At 39.0% G+C, this 18,470-nt stretch overlaps 1 protein-coding gene across 3 annotated transcripts in view; it reads right to left on the bottom strand.

Annotated features, from left to right (window-relative positions):
* Positions 1-13,759: 13,759 nt before the first annotated feature.
* Positions 13,760-18,470, bottom strand: part of TRIM71 (tripartite motif containing 71) — a 39,100-nt gene continuing 34,389 nt past the window's right edge. For all 3 annotated transcript variants that reach the window (XM_072153553.1, XM_072153554.1, XM_072153555.1), the window contains one exon: positions 13,760-15,788. In XM_072153553.1, coding sequence (XP_072009654.1) covers positions 14,337-15,788 — 1,452 coding nt within the window. In that variant the 3' untranslated portion in view covers positions 13,760-14,336. The remainder of the gene's footprint in view (positions 15,789-18,470) is intronic.

Raw genomic sequence — 18,470 nt, 5'->3', positions numbered from 1 at the left:
CAGGTATTGTTTCCCCTATATAGGTATCCCACTTAGGCATATATTTATGCCTCGGAAGCCGATCAGGCGTTGGGCCCGTTAGGGTAGCATATATAGAGGAGATGAGCCCTGAAGTCGAAGAGTCTGACTGAAACAGGAAATTTGCGTAGTGTTTGATCTGCAAGTATTGAAAGATGGCAAAGGAAGGGAGATTATGTTTAGCCTGAAGATCTGGGAAAGGTATCAGAGCTCGCATTGTGGGATCCACCAGATCGGCGATGTGGAAGAGGCCTGCACGGTCATGCCAACCAGAAACTTGGGATAAAAGGAGGAGGAAGTCATCGCCGAGTTGGGGAAGGCCAGGGAGAAACGCTTGCTACAGAGTCGCCAGATGTCTCTGGTCAGTGCCATCGGGCCCAGCAGAGCTGAGGAAGGAGGGGAGTGAGGGTCATTCCAGAGAAGGGAGTTAGGATGCGCTGGAGCTAGCCATAGCTTTTCCACCTCCATCCATTTAGAATATGCCGGTAGCGTGGGCCATGCTGGGATCCTACGGAGGTGAGCGGCCCAATAGTAGTAAATAAGATTGGGGAGGGATAGGCCTCCCTTGGCTTTGGAATTTAGGAGAACATTTTTCGCAATTCGGTGTTTTATTTATTAGCCCAAATAAACTTCAAAATAGAAGTCTGCAGGGAGCGGAGGTCTTTGAGCGGGACTGGGATAGGGAGGGTCTCAAAAAGATAGAGTAGTTTAGGTAATATGGTCATTTTAATGGCCGAAATACGACCAAATAGCGAAAGTCAGAGTGTGGACCATTTGGAGAGCAGTGCGCGTATACAGGCAGTCCCCGGGTTACATACAAGATAGGTTCTGTAGGTTTGTTCTTAAGTTGAGTTTGTATGTAAGTCGGAACCGTATACTTTATTATTGTAATCCCAGTCAAAAATTTTTTGGTCTCTGTGACAATTGGATTTAAAAAATGTTGGATTCTCATAAGAACCAAGATTAATAATAAAGCTTAATTACAGACACCTGTGATAACTGTTAAAGCTGTTTATTGTAGCCTAGGACTAAAGTACAGTAACTTACCAACATCCAGAGGTCCGTTTGTAACTAGGGGTCGTATGTAAGTCAGGTGTTCTTAAGTAGGGGACTGCCTGTATGTTCCCAAATATCCAATAGACTCTGTGCACCACTTATACGGGTAGTTAGTTTTAAACAGAGCGATTTGTTCCAGTGGAAATTGTATGGGAAGGGCTTCCGTTTTACCATTATTTACCTTATAACCCGAGAGATGACCAAATTCTATAAGAAGAGAATGAAGGTCTGGTAGTGTGACGTGAGGCAGTCAGTGTCAAGAGGACATCGTCTCCAAACAGAGTAATTTTGAATTCTCTGTCCCGGACTTTATACCCACTAATGGCAGGATGGAGGCGTAGAGCTGCCGTGAGGGGCTCTATGCTTAGCATAAAAAGGAGAGGTGACAATGGCCATCCCTGTCTGGTCCTGTTCAGCAGTGGGAAGGGGGCTGAAGAGGCGTGGGGGAGTCTCACTGTAGCTGAGGGGGTCTTATAAAGGCCTCGGATCCCAAAGTGCTCCAGTGTAGAGAACATAAAAGGCCACCCTAAGCGATCAAAGGCCTTTTCTGCATCAAGGCTTAAGAGCAGGAGAGAGTCGCTCTGCCTATCAGCAGCATCACCCAATAGAGAAGATTTAAAATGCTTAATTTGGCGATAGGAAAATTCTGTTCCAGGCAGACACAGATGATTAATCAAATCACCCAAAGAAAGCAACTTACGTGTGAGGGTACCAGAGCCCTGACATGGTTTGGTCCGCGGGGAAGCACGAGATGGAGAAAGTCGAATTGCCTCTGGTGATCTACGCCTCTGCTTCCTAGGAACACTATGTTGCCAAGTCGGTGACAGTTGCGGGATCGCTGAAGGAGAGCTCCAATCTGGAATAACTGGAACAGGCTGGTCGAGGGATTTACAGAAATCTTGTAGATCCACAGAAGAATGAAGTATCGCAGGCTGAAGAATCATCTCTGTTATATTATCACTCCACAGAATGTCCAGTAGAAATGTAGATTTTAATAGCACTATTTTGGGATTCATACCCCATCTTCATACTGGTAAACTTTTTAAAGGAAAACAAATGTTTTTTAGCCTATTTAGCTGAACCAAAATAGCATAATAATTTTTTTCTCTGGCTCAATATGCATACACCTATATCAAATTTATAGTTTTTCTTTTTTTTTTTTCTAAATGACCTTCCCTTGCATAATTAAATACTTTTGGGGGAAAACATAAATATCAATTATGGCATTGTTTTTCCTTTATTATTTTACAGTATTTTTTGTCATACATGATACATACTAGCATAGTTTTTTTAACTTGGGGTGGTATGGGTGTTGTGATACAAAATGTTTTAACTTTTTTCTTAGAGGCAAGCAATTTTTGTGTTTCTTTTTTTAAACGCCTTTTATTCTCTTACATTGGGGACAGATACATGAGATTGTTTGATCTCTTATTTAATGCACTACTAATGTAGTGCTGTGCATTATATCTGCTAGTAACAGGCATTACAGTCGCAGGTTGCTGACGGGTCCACGTGCCAAAGGGTTTAAACATCTGGGATCAGAACTTTTCCGATTTCCGCTGCTAAGGGTGTGAAAACACAGTTCAGCACTGGCACTTAAAGGACCCGAAATCCTGCTGTATTCTTCATTAAGTACTCTTAATAACCACCGTAGAGTCCAAATACAGTGGTCATGAAGGAGTTGAATTTCCCCTTCCCTATCATTTTGGAGGCGTCAGAGAGAACGGTTGGCAGGCAGGGTGTGAACCAGAAGAGGCTTATAGCAGATTTCTCTTCCAGGTTAGACCTGTTGTAATTGTTGTAATATCTGTACCTTATAACAAACTAGGCTGAGGCAGAGCTAGAGGTTTTAGAGCCAGTCTGAATACCAACGACCGCCTCATTGACTTTTAGAGGTTAACAATATGGACAAAATAAGTTGTCAACTATATACAGGCAGTCCCAGGTTACATACAAGATAGGGTCTGTAGGTTTGTTCTTAAGTTGAATTTGTATGTAAGTAAGAACTGTATATTTTATCATTGTAAACCCAGCCAGAACTTTTTTGGGTCTCTGTGACAATTGTTTTTTTTAAAAATGTTGGGTTGTCATAAGAATCAATATTAATACTAAAGCTTCATTACAGACACCTGTGATAACTGTTTATTGTAGCGTAGGACTAAAGTACAATAAATTACCAATATCCAGTGGTCCGTTTGTAACTAGGGGTTGTATGTAAGTCGAGTGTTCTTAAGTAGATCCTCCCAATATGAGAATATATGTAAAAAATGAGTGGACAGGGGTGAATATATGGCCTTTGTCAGATAACGAATGGTGGAACTTCCTATACCATTGTTTTAATTTTACTTATTTTCTTTTTTTCAAACTATAGAATGTTTGCCAGTTTCTCATTTTTGTTCTGTGATAATGGAATGTGCCAAATCCTTTGTCATGGGCCCACAACCCTGCCGGGGATGGGATTCCTAGCATCATGTAATTACCAGCAGCACTCACACTAAAATCAATTCTGCTACTGCTTTGCTGCAGCAAAGAATGGACTCCCTGCAGCGATATGATGCAAGGAATCACAACTCTGACAAAACTCTGCACAATCTGATCACAAACGCTCTACTTCCCCTATTCTCTGATAAGAAAAAAAACCAAAAAGACCTTGACCCGATTCATACTTTTAGTACATATGGATTTATTTAGTTTCATTTGTGAGGTGTACAGATGGAATAATCTGAGGCTGTAATCCAGAGGAACGATTGGGGGCCCTCAGCCTCCATCAATCAGCCCAGTGCTAAGGCCTCTCAGGTGATGGCTCTTTGAAGTCTGCTCCCACTACAGCGATCAGGTCCTTCCTGTGGAAGAGAAATGTGCGCTGCCGCTCATTTATTCTGCCTCTGTTTTCCTGGAGCGAGATCTATCTTCACTGTAGTGTCAGATTGTGTGGTCCCTGTTTTTAAGTGAATGGTTCAGTTCTCTGCCTCACTCTCCATCCCCTCTCAGGAACGCAGAGCTTTCACATGCAAACATGCTAATATTACTCCTTGCTTTTCCACCTCCTGCAGGCAATGCTTTGTATGCCTGTGCACAAGAGAGAACAAAAACAACTGCGGGGCTCATGGGTTTCCCAGAAATGCAGAGGCCCACACTGAAAGCTATGAAGAATGCCGGTGGCGAGGAGATGCCTGCTCATTAGTACTCACTACATTTGCAGCACTGAAAAAACGTTTAAAACCCATTAAAAAAAAAAAAAAAAAAGCTGTTATGAAACCTGTTCAAAACCTATAAATCTCGATGTATTACCAAATATTTTGTAGCTCACACCTGAAGAATTTGTGTGCCTAAATATCACTAGGAAGGTCTTTCTTTCCCCCATAATATAAACTAATGTTTAGTACTTTAATCTATTAAACTAAATTAAAGGATACTGTAGTTTCAGCTATAAAACCGCCTACATTTATTCTTAAAAAAAAGAAAATCATTGCTCAATGATTTGTTATATACTTATACCGATAACAGATTCCGGCTACAGCCCCTGGAAGGTTGTTAGACACCAATTCATGTGCCAAACACATACAGGTCATAGGCAACCAGGTCATAACTATTGCAAATCTGGGAAATTTACAGTATAAGGTAGTCTTCACATGAACGTCTGAAAACAGCCGTATGCTACCATTTTCATGTGGGTTGCATGGGGACTTCCATTTAAAAGGCCGTATTGCCCACCGTACCTCAAGTGAGACATTAACAATGAATAAATGGAGCATGTTCTATTTTCTCCAGTATTTGTGTTCTGTATGGTCCATAGAAGTCTATGAAAACACTGCTGTATCCAAGGAGACCAGAACCATTGGGAGGTGCATTCTGTCAGCCGTCATTTGCCAGCCCACTGTATTTTATACAAGTACAGAAACAATGACGTGTGCACATATGGATGAAAAATGTTGCATCTATACAAATTCATACAGCACAGAAATACCCAATACCTAAAGCTATCATACCTTTACCTGAAAGGGGACCTACTCATGGCCTTTGGCAGTCTCTGGATAGGATTTGTTTTACATGTCATACACTATACTGATGTAAATTATGGTTAAACACATTGACCGTTCTAGGATTATTTATTTATGTTTTTTACTGGACAGGTCTACATCAGACATTTTGCAGCTAGCATTAAGTTTGCGTTAATATATGCATGACTTTTACAGTATATTCTGCCCTAATATCAAAACAACTGCAGCACAGACCCATGTGGCCCAAAAATATATATCTTCAAATTAAATAGAGATTTAAGGAGTAGATGAAAATACTGTAGTATAAAGTGTTAACAGTGAGTGGTAGATCCAACTGTAGGGCACTACAGGACAGATTTAGGGTCAAGTCTCCATTAGGTCTTCGTTTATTTCGAGATGAAACCCGGGACTGGTTGAACACAGAACAGGTTCTAGCTACAGTACCTTCTCTGTATCCAAACAGGTGCAAGAATTTATAGAGAAGAAAATAACCAATCACTTAAAATAGCTGAAGACCTTGAAGAGATGTGAACAGGGGCTGAAACTGCACCATATTGCTCAATGCACCTAGACTTGGACGAGACCAGATGACACCCAAAACCTGCTCCAAATTTCTGGCATTTCAGAATTTTATTTCTAGGCCCCTCCACCATTGTGGGATTACCGTATATACTCGTGTATAAATGTGCTGAAAATCCTCAACTACACGAGTCAATAGCCAGCCCAGCACTTAAAAAAAACCCCATATACTCACCCTCTGGTGGCCCCGATGTCCGCGCGGGTCCCCTTCTATCTTCTGCAGGGCGCCGCCACGTTTTTCCCGGCCAGCAGGTGCATAGTATGACGCGCCGCTGCTGACGTCATACTATGCGACTGCTGGGAGAAGGACATGGCGGCGCCCTGCGGAAGATGATAGAAGACAGAAGAGGAGCCGTGCAGACAGCGGGGGAGCAGTGCGGACAACGCGGCCACCGGAGGGTGAGTGTATAAGTTTTTTTTTTTTTTTTTTTTTTTTTACTGCTGGGCTGGCTGTATACTCAAGGGGGCAGCCTGGCAATATACTGGGGGGGGGGGGGGGGGGGAGGGGGTTGTGATCAATGCATTTCCGACCCTCTGCTTATACTCAAGTCAATAGGTTTTACCAGTTTTTGGTGGTAAAATTGGGGGTCTGGGCTTATATTCGAGTATATACGGTAGTTGGTAAAGAGGCTAAAAATGTCAAGTGTCTTGTCTCATTTATCAATAAGACTGCAATTTTCATGTGGCCCCCGTCTATATCCCCCCAATACATCTTACTAACAATAAAAACCAACAGAATCTGCATAGGGTGAGGGTATAATAAGTGTGCTTATGGAGCCAAATTTGTAAATTCATTATGTTTGATTTTTTTTTTTAGTGTACAGTGCTCAAGCCGAAAGAGAAGCTACCTGCAGAGACTAGGACCAATTTTTTTTTTTTTTTTTTTTTTTAAATCGTATAATTCACATGTGGAGATTTTTCTTTTGGTTCCTGTGCAGCTGATGCAGCACAACATTGCATTAAAAATCAGAAGAAAAAAAAAAACACATCCATTGACAACAGTGAAACATAAAACATTTATTTAAGCAAACAAAAATAAAAATAGTAAACTGCATAGGAACAATTTAAGGTCCACAGAAACAGTGACTTTATTTAAAGGCTCCCACAGTAGCTGACATTTCATCCCTTTGCTACATCTCAGAGCCTTCTCTCTGGACCATGGAGGACAGTACATTCAGCAATTTTCATCAGAACATCGTTTAACCTTTGCCCTTTGAAAGAGAGGCACACATTCAGTCATTCTCTTCCTACATACAGTGTGGGAGTTCTGTGCAAACAACTCGATTGTGGGGCTGCTGCTCACGTGACCCAGTGGTGCCATTAGTGCAACGCATTACAGGCTTACACCATCATCAAAAAAGTGTCAGACCCAAAAGACCATGAAAAACATTCAAGAGTTCTCAACCTTGTCAAGGTGAAGCAGATGCAAGACCACAAAGCAATACAAGATTGCCTAGCGTCATCTTTGTAACACCGTCCCTACTGGGATTTAGTCTGTGCTTACAAAACACCCACAGAGCACAATAATAATAATAAAAAAACACACACATTGGACAACAGAAATGATACAAACTGACAAAAAAAAAAAAAAAAAAAAAAGGCACATCATTAAAAAAAAAAGAAGTTTGTACGGACATGACTATTGGACTCAAGTACCCCAACTGCTAAGATCTATGCAATTTTACTACAGCAACTGGTATGCAGGTGTCACGGTTGTCAATATTGTAAATATTAAAAACCAATTTCCATGTAAAGAGATGCGGTAAAGAGCGGAGAGTGTACGTCTCCTTACGAAAAAAAAAAACACTTTATCCCGAACTACATGACTTGTGGGAAGCGCAGCGCTCTTGTACACTCAGTTGACAAATGGTTCAAACACCAAAATGTAGAGAGGAAAGATAAGAGAAAAAAAAACAAACAAAAACACTGTATGGCACTGGCCACACAATTTTGGCACAGATTTTCGATCTGTGCCACAATGTCCCCCTCACATAGAAGTTGGGCAGATTACGCTCCTACAGGCCATAGCTTGAAATTACTGTCAGGCACATATTTTGATAGGTACATTTTTGGTGGAAAATCTGTGTCATATTAAAATTTGTGCATATACCTTATATAATGCAAAGAAATAAGAAAAAAAAAAAAAAAAAAAAAAAGTAAAAAAAAGTTGAAATGTCAACTCAATGACTGCAGATAGTAGGAATGATTAGAAGTCTGATATTACCTCACCTGCCATAGAGGAGGAGACTTAAATACCCATCTCCATCTCGGTACATGTATCCTTTATCCCTACTCGCCAAGTCTCCTTGTCTGTGGCAGATATTTTATTGGATACTCATATTTATTACACTTTTTTCTTGATGCCATTTGGACATGTTAAAGCAAAATATTCTGAGCTAGGCAAATGATAAAAAGAAAAAAAAAACACAGAACAACCAGTGGGAGATTTTCATGGCTGGACGGTCTATTTTTCTTGTGATGGTAGACAGAATTATCTTCCCAAAAAAAAAAAAAAATGCACAAAGAAGAAACCTACAGGACAACAAAAGCAGACAAACATGGGAGCAAAGAAAATGACTAATGACACATTACATTCATTTCTGAAACATCTCTCCATCTCATAAGAAAACCATACAATTAAAAAAAATTCTACCTGAGTTTGCAGCAAGGCAAGTACAATTATTAAAGAAGTGGTCTAAGACCACACAGACACTTCGTTTTCTTTTTTTACTTTCATTTTTATACAATTTTGCCATTTTTTTTTAATTTTTATTTAATATCAAACTACATTTAAACCTTCCAGTACAACAATTTAACATTCTTCAAATCAGCTATAAAAATCGAACTTGCATTTACAAGCGTGGCCATGCAAGATACGTGGCTGCAGGAAGCCATTACACATGGGAGGTATAATACCTCATCCCCAATGATACATACAACTGATTTGGAAGCAAGTGGAGCTGCTTCCAATGGTTTTCTACGCCGATGTATGAGAAATGAGACTGAGCTTTAGGAGATTGTACTCAGAATGGCCAATCATATGAAAAAGGTTAGCAATAATTTTGCCTTTATTTCTATACTTCTGATTGACTGGATATACCTGGTACTGCACACTGCAAAGTGCCTGATACATAATTGCATAAATCTAGCCTTGTTATTACCAAGTATACCATATCTGCCGATTGTGGGTATAAACCAATGTGCTCAAAGTAGATTTTGTAGGTTTTACTTGCCAAAACGCAATTGTGTAGGGGAAATCACTTAATACATTCTTTTTTCTACATTTATTATTGCCTGCAGCCTTGAATAGCCATTTTAATAATTGTTTAGGGAAAAAAAAAAAAAAAAAAAAAAACACGGTCATGATACCACAGTTCAGCTGTGCCAGGTTAGGACTGGTAAATGTCCTGGACTGAACTTGCCCATGTGAAACTACCTTTAATTGAGAAAGGGAGGAAAAAAAACCCTCTCCTGTAGGAAGAGGATTCCCAACATCTGCTAGATGAGCGCCATATCCATTATCCAATGAGTTCAGATGACATCTATCTAATGGCTTGTTTAGGTGTGCTGACTGATGGGTAGAACCCCACACTGCACAATTTATTATACACTTTAGGCTGCATTCACACTAACGTATGGAGGACGTATATATGGCCGATATATGTCCTCCATAGACGGCAATGGGTGCACGGCGCCCTACAGGAGCGGTACGGTGCCGCACCGTACACGGGAAAAAGATAGGACCTGTCCTATCTTTACCCGTAGTACGGCGCCGTGCGCCATTACTTCCTATGGAGAGGGGCGGGGTGAGCTGCACTCACTTCCTCCTCCTCTCCCCGTGCACTGCCGTTACGGTACGGGCGTGCAACGGCAGTGTGAATATAGCCTTAGACAGTTTTGTGATCACCAGGGGGAAAAAAAAAAAATAATAATAATGTAAAATCTACAAATATGGACCATATTATTATAGTTAAACTAGTTTTCCTGAGTACCATTCAAACTTATTCTGTCTTATTTATAGGACAAACCCCCCCCCCCCCCCCCCCAAAAAAAAAACTAGTATCCCACACATTAGCATGGTTCGGCTAAAAACTATATACCAATTACAGCATTTTCTACAAGCACTGCATAAACCTGTGATAAATGAAAAGATTTTATATTTTGGAGGTGGATTCCTAAGAGTTTACCCTCATGCACATGGCTGTTGTCTTTTTCCGTGTGCTATCCATTCACAGATTAACTCATTTCTATAGGCTTACACATTGGGTCCTGGAAAGCATGGCGTGTGTATAAGCCCAAGCCACAGATGTCCAACATGATTAGGGCATGCTCTGTCTTTGCCGTAGTCTACCTGAACATGTTCTGTCTCAGGATGCAAAGTGGTAAAGAATTTTATATTTGATGATATCCAGAGAACTGGCTTAAGCATAACACATCTAAGTGGTGGTAGCTATTCACTGAAAGGAAGTATGCAGTGACAAAGTGGTTTGAAAGCGGAGGTCGTAAGATAGGAATCGGCATCGAGAGATACGTTTGACACCTTCTAGACACTTCAACACTTTAGCAAAGCAATTGCAACTTGTATCAGTAAAAATCACACATTAACGCTTAACCAGATTATGATATACTAGTATACACTAATAAGGTGAACAGAACACAAGTATGGGACTTGCCGTCACTGACAAGATCATTTATCCAGTGAGGTCGATGCAAAGAAAGCAGGAATGCCAGCAGAAGATACATCACAACTAGAGTAGTACATAATAGAGCATGCACTACACTATGCACACAAGAGGGCCAATGGTACAGACCCTTTCAATATGGCCATCATGCCATACCAGTGGTGCTTGCTTGGAAAATATTGGTGAAAACATTTAATTATAGGCTCACATTTTTTGTAGTTTGTAAACAAACTTTAAGGTTTCATTATCATTAACAAAATGGTATGGACTGAAAATACAAGTAGATACAGCGACATAATGATACTATGCTGATACATACGTCATACCATGCCTTTTACAGGTGTTTTCACAGGATGCCTCATGCTAATGTGCCAACAACATGCATGAACACATAGAACATTTCAATCTGACCTGATATCGTAAGACAATACACCATACAAAGTAGTAAAAACGGTAACACTTTATTTTTAGCTCTTCTAGTCTACCACATGCACAGTTTTCCACTTTATTAAAAAAAATCCTGCCATATGGAAACTTGCAACTGAACCAAAAGCCAGGTTCCTATACCACAGTTTAGAGTCACAATATTTTTGGTTGACTCTCCTTCCCACAATCAGTTACCACCCACACCATTTGCCATTCTGTAGTGTGAACAAAGCTTTCGGCAAACAGAAATATTTCCCAATAACCAACCAAGCATTTTGTTAAGAAATTAGTAGAATTGGTAGGATTTGGCCCTGGTTAATGATTACAAACTTGAAAATGTTCACACAAAGTGATGGTTACCATTGTATTTCACATGTATGGTCTTCTCAGAGTAAAAAACAAGAGTCAGGTTCTCCATTAATCGATACTCTGTGTTTTTGTTTTTTGTGTTGCCATTTTGTACAAAAACAACCCCCCCCCCTACAAAGCACTTTAAAAACCATGTGGCCCAGCAATTTAAATTTTTAAAGGAGAACAACAGTATCTCTATCCATTTATTTTGCTGTAAGGAAAAGCACTTATTTAAACAAAACAAAGAAACGTTAATATCAAAAGGTGAAAAAAAAAATCTTTGGTTTTTAGATTGCGTTTACAGAAACGCATCACATTCACATTTATAAAAGGGAAGATTTGGGTACAAAAATATTATACACATACATTCAATGTCCTAGAGGCATAGTTCATATTTTAAAACATAAGAATTACATTCCACTGTGGCTGAAATGGTGCAGTCCCATGGAGAATTTAGAATATATCAAGATTCTTAGAAATCAGATGTAAAAATTCTCCCACTTTTAGGTTTGTATTAATTTTAATTAAGTAAACTCAGAAAGTAAAAGTGGCAAATATGGAAGCATTGCACTTTAGACGCACAATGAATCAAGTTTTGTATATGGATTCCAAAATTCAGATCACCAGTACATATGAGGCTTAAGGAAAGGGAAGAAGGAAAAAAAAAAAAAAGCTAGAAAAGTGGCCGATAAAAATTGCAATTCCCTGTGGGACTGCACCAATATTATATAGGATTCTTCACATTTCTCCAATTTAAGATTCATAGGTGCACAAAATACTGATGTAACCACATATATATTGACTGGGCTAGAAGAACAGTGTTTACACTGCAGATGGTGACTATCCTGGAGATAAAATATTGGCGTTTCTATGCAACTCAAATTATTTTCCAAAACAAATACATGGGCCAAGAGTTTCCTATGAACAAGCTTTATGATATAATATTTGGTAGTAAGCTAATAGATCTTGCATAATATACACAATGGACTCTACAACACTTGGAAGCCCAGGGTCCAAGACTAGGTTAGAATTGGTGGCACTTTTTTCAGGCCATAAAATTAAAGCATAAAAACTGCCGTCTAGGCCAGAAATTATTACTCTAAATATATTAATCTCTACAACTCACTTATCACCTACTTCTACTAGTTGAAAAGTCAGATAAACACCTCTTAAGAGGGCGTGCGTCTACTCAACTGGCATCCGAGCATTAAGTGCAGCCAGAGCATTAACTGGAGCGAGGTATGTAAATCTTAATCCTTAAAGCAGAACCCCTGTTTTACAGATTATGTTTAACCCAGCCTTCTTTTCGGCTCAATATATATTATAAAAAAAAAAAAAGGAAAAACAAAAAGTGCAAATCATGGAGAAAAGAATAGGTTCATAATCACACAAATATATAAGTTGACTTGCAGATCTGTTAGGAAGAGGGGGGGGGGGAAACCCCTCTGTTATGAGGAAATACTTTAACTCTTTGGTTGGGCATTTATTTATTCTTTTAATGTAAAGCTTCATTCATCTTTAAAAACAAAACTACTAATAAAATTGTTTTTCTCAGGAGAAGCTTCACAATAGAAAACTAAATTTTATAAAATTTATAAAATGGAGTGCTCTGGCCAAATGTATACATTTCAACTTTGGTCACAAAAAAAAAAAAATTACTCTTAAGGTCGATTCTCTCACAGCATTTTGCTGAACTTCTCACTGCATTTGTATCTGAATTTTTTTTTTTTTTCTTCATTTACAACTATTAAAAAAAAAAAAAAAATTAAAAGATGCAGAGTTATAGTTGTGACATTTTTTTAGCCATGAAAAAGGAATTACATTTCTGGCATCTTCCGAGTAGGACTCAGATTCCAAAATGTATCATACACAAAATAATATTAAAAAAAAAAAAAAAAAAAAAAAGCCGTAAAGAACTGTATATACAATGGGATTATCGTCTTATTCTGCAAGTTTTTTTTTAACTTCACAATTCATAATAAAAATTATATTAATCTATCCATCATAGACAAGACTTTAGAAACTAGATGTCATGTATTGCAGATATGGACACAAGCTAAAAATACACTAGATTAACCGAGATCTCTGCAAAGCAAAAAAAAAAAAAAAAAAAAAGGTTAGATCAACCGTGCCATGAAAATCAGAACAGTAGATTACCATTAACCCTATATTGTAACAATAGCCATATGCACAACAAGTGATCTTTACAGAACATCAATACCGTATAACTGCTTTGACATGTGCACATATACTGGAAATGATCCAGACTCGGTGCTTTGCTGTGATCGTCTCCTGTCAGATCAATCATGAGTTTAACCCAAAGCAGTTTATTCTAATGCATCCATCAGTTCTGCACAAATGTAACCCACAAAAAACTTTTGTTTCAACAAGAAAATAGCGTGACCTTTACATGTTGTGCTTCATCTTCCACAATAGTCGACCCCCAGGGTATTTAAAATGAACATATAAAAATCTTGCTGTAATACGAAAACACACACAAAATCACTCGCACACACAAGAGACAAACATCTATGACTGGAATTTGTAAAAAGAACACTGACTTGAGAGCAAGCAATTGATCAATACAACCAATAAAAACTAAAAAAAAAAAAACAAAAAAAACACCATATTAATAACAATAAAAAAAAAAGTTCAGAAAATAGTATATCGTCTTCAGTTTGAGGTATGCAGGAGAAAATAAAAAAAACACCTTGTAGAATTCGCATACTGAGGTATTTCTGGTTTGATACGTATTGAGGTAATCGCAATATTCAAGGTGTCCTCTGTTGCAGCAGCACGGAAAAGGGAAGAATTTCAAATTTGGTTAAAGAGGACGTGTTTTGAACAAAAATGTCAATGTTTTTCCTGGTAACGTTTAAAGTTTATAGCCCTTTTTGGCTTTTTTTTTTCTCTCAGAAGAGATTTTTTTTCATTTTTACACATTCTCTTAGTAGGTGTAGTTTGAGGTAAACTGATATTAGTATTTTGTGCAGGATCAGAAAAAAACAAAACAAAAATCAAAATAACACTCTGTGTGAGGATATGAGGTAGATTGTTCTTCCCAATTTTGATTTATTCTTCACAGGCTCTACTTTTGCAATTGCAGTTTGTGTTTACAAGAAAAAACAAAAAAAAAAACAAAATGAGGTAGGTGCTCTGTCTTGATGTATATTATAAACTTCTTGATAACATTTCCCTGAGACAATATTATTTTGAAAACTGATTAGAAGGCTAAAATTCGGTTGTTACCAAAATCCACCACAACAATTGTGCCATCAGGTGTGACAGCCATTCCAGATGGACGATCCATCTGACCAAAGCCACTTCCTTGAGTGCCAAATTTACACAAGAAGCTCCCATTTGGCTCAAAAATTTGCACTCTGTGGTTTCTGGAGTCTGCCACAATAATGCGTCCTTCTTGATCAACTGCAACACCCTGTGGCCGCAGAAACTGCCCGTTTCCTGTTCCTTCTGTGCCCAAGAAATGTGCAGACTGGCAGTCTGGCTTGATTATCAGCAGTCGATGGTTGTTAAAGTCTGTTACCACAAGATAGCCATCCTGGCTGAATGCCACTCCACGTGGGGAATCAAAGTGCTTCCAGAGAGCACCTTCAAAACCATATTTATTTAGGAATGTCCCATCTGGACCAAATAGTTGAACACGATGGTTCCGAGTATCAGATACTAGAATCTTCCCTTCAGAATTAATAGCAACATCCCAGGGGTAGTTGAATTGACCGTTCTTGGTCCCTTTCTCCCCAAATTTCAATAAGAATTGGCCCTCAAAGGTGAAAACTTGAACACGATGGTTGTCCTTGTCAGCTACAACTATCCTACGGGAACTGTCACAAGCAACACCAGCAGGGCGGTCAAACTGCCCAGGCCTTGATCCCAAGCTGCCAAATTTGTGATGAAAGGTGCCACATGGTTTGAAAATTTGAATGCGGTTGTTACTCCTGTCAGCCACAATAATATATCCTTCTCTGTCTACACAGACACCCCAGGGACGACAAAGCTTTCCATCAATATCTCCTTCTCCTCCAAAAGAAATTGATGGTAGACCAATGCCTAAATAGCATCGACCTGATTTTACACTGACTTTAAAAGGGCTGTTCTCAATGTGTTGATTGCACACCATTACAGAAATTAGGTGTTCTCCTTCAAGCTGTGGTCTATAACTAACCAAATATGTACCATTCATCTGGTCAGTTACCTCAGCTGCAAACAGATTTCCATCAGGACCCATAACTAGAACAGTGAGGAGATCTCCACCTGACAAACGTGCTTCACCATCATGGTCATAGCCAATTACTGTGAAAGAGGCAACTTTGCCTTGAAGGGCTCGTTTTAAGCCTTCTCCTGTGGCTTTTGTTAGAGCTGCAAATGCTCCACTACTTACAAGGCCCATTGATTTGATTGCAAGATAAAGGGCCTGATCAGGTGGAGTAAACATAATTCTATCATCCTCTTGAAGTTGTAACAAGCCTCTAGCATTTTTTATATCTTGCACCTGGGCTAAGACACGGTCCCGGGCTATGAAAATATCCATTGTACAGCCTTCTTCCAAAACTTGCTGAACTGCATTAATTGTGCTGTCCAATTTGTTAAGAGCCTGGTGGAGTTTATCAACCTGGTGGTAGAGAGACTTGGCTTTCACCTGACGTATTTTCTCAACCTGTATTAAAATAAACAAAAACAAAATGTAAAAACGCAGGAAGAATACCAGAGAATTTCAAAATAAGCATATCAGCCAATATTCTCCACAGAATATCAATATAGAACATTTGCCCTGCAGTAGCCACAGGTAAGAGAAGTGATCTCTGAAGAAAGCATTGCATGGGCCAACATTTATCTGACCAGAGAAAAAGTAGATCATGGTTTGGTCCGAGAGATTAGCTTGGGGCACTTTCAAGATTTATCGGACCTTATCTAGAAATACTTACCAAGTGCTGGAGCAAGTTTGGCATACAAGATAAGAGGGCGATTCATCCGGCAATCAACTACTTTTTATCTGGTATCAGCCATTAGATGTTACATATACAAAGCCTTATTCCCAAAATACAATTCAATCTATTGAAAAATCAGCAGAGAACGCATCTCGCTTTCAGGAATGAATGCCTCATCAGATCAGATGGAAATCACTTCATATTTACATCCCTAGTTTGAAGGTAGGATCTTTTGCTTACGTAGGCCTGCTCACAATCTACACAATAGATTTAAATGTACAAGGGAGGGGTAATGAATGTACAGAATCCAGACACTACATCCTCAAGGTTTGAATGAGGCTTCAGAAAACATCTTTTATAAAACTAGTTTTCAGGTAAAAGTCTAGACTTTTGCTGAACTTTGTCCTTTTTTAATAGATTATTGCATTTTTAAAATAAAATTTGAATGAATTCAGAACTCTGGATTGTCAGACTTACGCCACTTAGATGTTGGATTGCAAACCTGCAGATTGGGCCTGAAGCGGCAGCACCAGAGCCACTCAGATTGGAAAGTTTTAAACAGAGTTGTGTCTGGTTGAACCACCAACAAATGTGAGTGCAACAAATATAGCTTATGCACATTGCAAATTACTAAGGGTTAATTGTACTAGTGAGCATCAACCTCCCCCCCTCTCTTTTATCGTTATGCTATACATGGGCAGTTATTTATCTGAATGATAAGAGATCACTTTCCTTGCCCTGGTACAGAGTAGATGGTCAGGAGTTTGCACCATCCCCTGCCAAATTTCTCAGTACAGAGGACACAAAATAGTTCCAATAATCAAAGACATTCATTTTATAAGTCTAGAGACTGAGAAAAATGTAGATTGTCATTGAAATTAGGGAAATTTCACCCACTAGCGCAGCGGTGATGAACCTATGGCACAGGGATGCAAAAAACCTCCCTGCGGGCCAAGGCAACTTATGAAATGCTGTTCTCAATGATACTTTAAAGCGACACATCTTTGGCTGTTTGGAATTGCAGGAAGAGGAAGAATGTGCTGGAGCATCTTTAGAGCTCCTACTGGAACTATGATTATTCCTGTACAGAGGGCTTCTGGAGAGAAGCTATATTGATAGTCTGAATTTGTACATTTTCTTTCAAATGTATTGGTGGCCTCAGGGGGCCAATACGATTGAAAGTTGTGGAAGAACAAGGAGTGATAAGTTGCCATGTTGACACTTGACGATAAATAAATTGGTTTTGGTTGTTTTGGGCACTCTGCCTCTAAAAAGTTTGCCATTACTGCATTTCAACAGACAATGTAAGTTCACACAAGCAGGCTAGACCACCAGTGACATACAGCAAAACCTCTAAATTTCCTAGTCTGAAAAAAAGATTTCTATTGCAAGGTTTATCACTAACATTTCCAGACAGTTTGTTAATGATAGGATTTGCATTCTGCAAGTCTTTCATACAATGAGGGTACTAAATGGATATATTGATTTCTACAGATTCTGTTACGTCTCAGATGCAAAACTATGGCAGCTTTTCCCGAAAAAGTTACAGTTAGTCCCCCTACTGAATAACACCCCAGATGACCTCTAATTAAAGACGGACCCCTCTACCAACTGTGACCGCTGGTGAAGCTCTCTAGTTGCTTTACAGCTGATTATTGCAGTCTGGGACTAAAGTAAAGTGTCTGTAATGAAGTTTTATTGATAATCTTTGTTCCCATTACAGCAAAAAAAAAAAAAAAAAAAAAAATTGAAACTCCAATTGTCACTGGGGCAAAAATTATAATAAAATATACAGTTTCAACTTGCATACAAATTCAACTGACGAACGAACCTATGGAACCTATCTTGTATGTAACCTGGGGACTGCCAGTCCTCAAAAGTTCAGGTACACCTGAAGGAAAGCTATATTGTAAATTCCAGAATGCATGTGCAAGAATCCATTAGAGAAACACTCCCAGAGAGTTTTTTTCTCTAGTTCGTGAGAAAGGAATATGAAGCAAACTGGAGAAGACAATTTTCCTAATAGACCTGCTAGTAAGAAGACAGACATTTTGAGACCTGGATTTCTGTTCAAAAGACAGACAAGTCTTCTGTACAGACGTCAATTTCTCTATTCATTCGCATCGGAGCCTGGATGAGAGTCTTATGTGAATGAAGAAATTTACTTTTTGAGAAAATGCTTCTTTAAAAAGGGAATCTGTCAGCAGTTTCGCCCTACGAAACTACAAACAATGTAGGAGAGCTGCCCTAAATATCAGTTTCATCATATGCGTGTTTAGTATCCACAGATCGTAGCAAAACTTAAACATAAACCTGTAACCCAGAGCTGTACATCATACAAGTACTCAGAGGGGTCAGCGTATACTGATCTCTGGGTTGACCTGCTCAACAACTCCCTTAACCCCAAAACA

Source organism: Engystomops pustulosus, chromosome 5, assembly GCF_040894005.1.
Source record: "Engystomops pustulosus chromosome 5, aEngPut4.maternal, whole genome shotgun sequence".
NCBI classification, from domain to species: Eukaryota; Metazoa; Chordata; class Amphibia; order Anura; family Leptodactylidae; genus Engystomops; species Engystomops pustulosus.
Note: the sequence above shows the minus strand (reverse complement) of the source record. Positions and strands in the feature narration are given on the sequence as shown.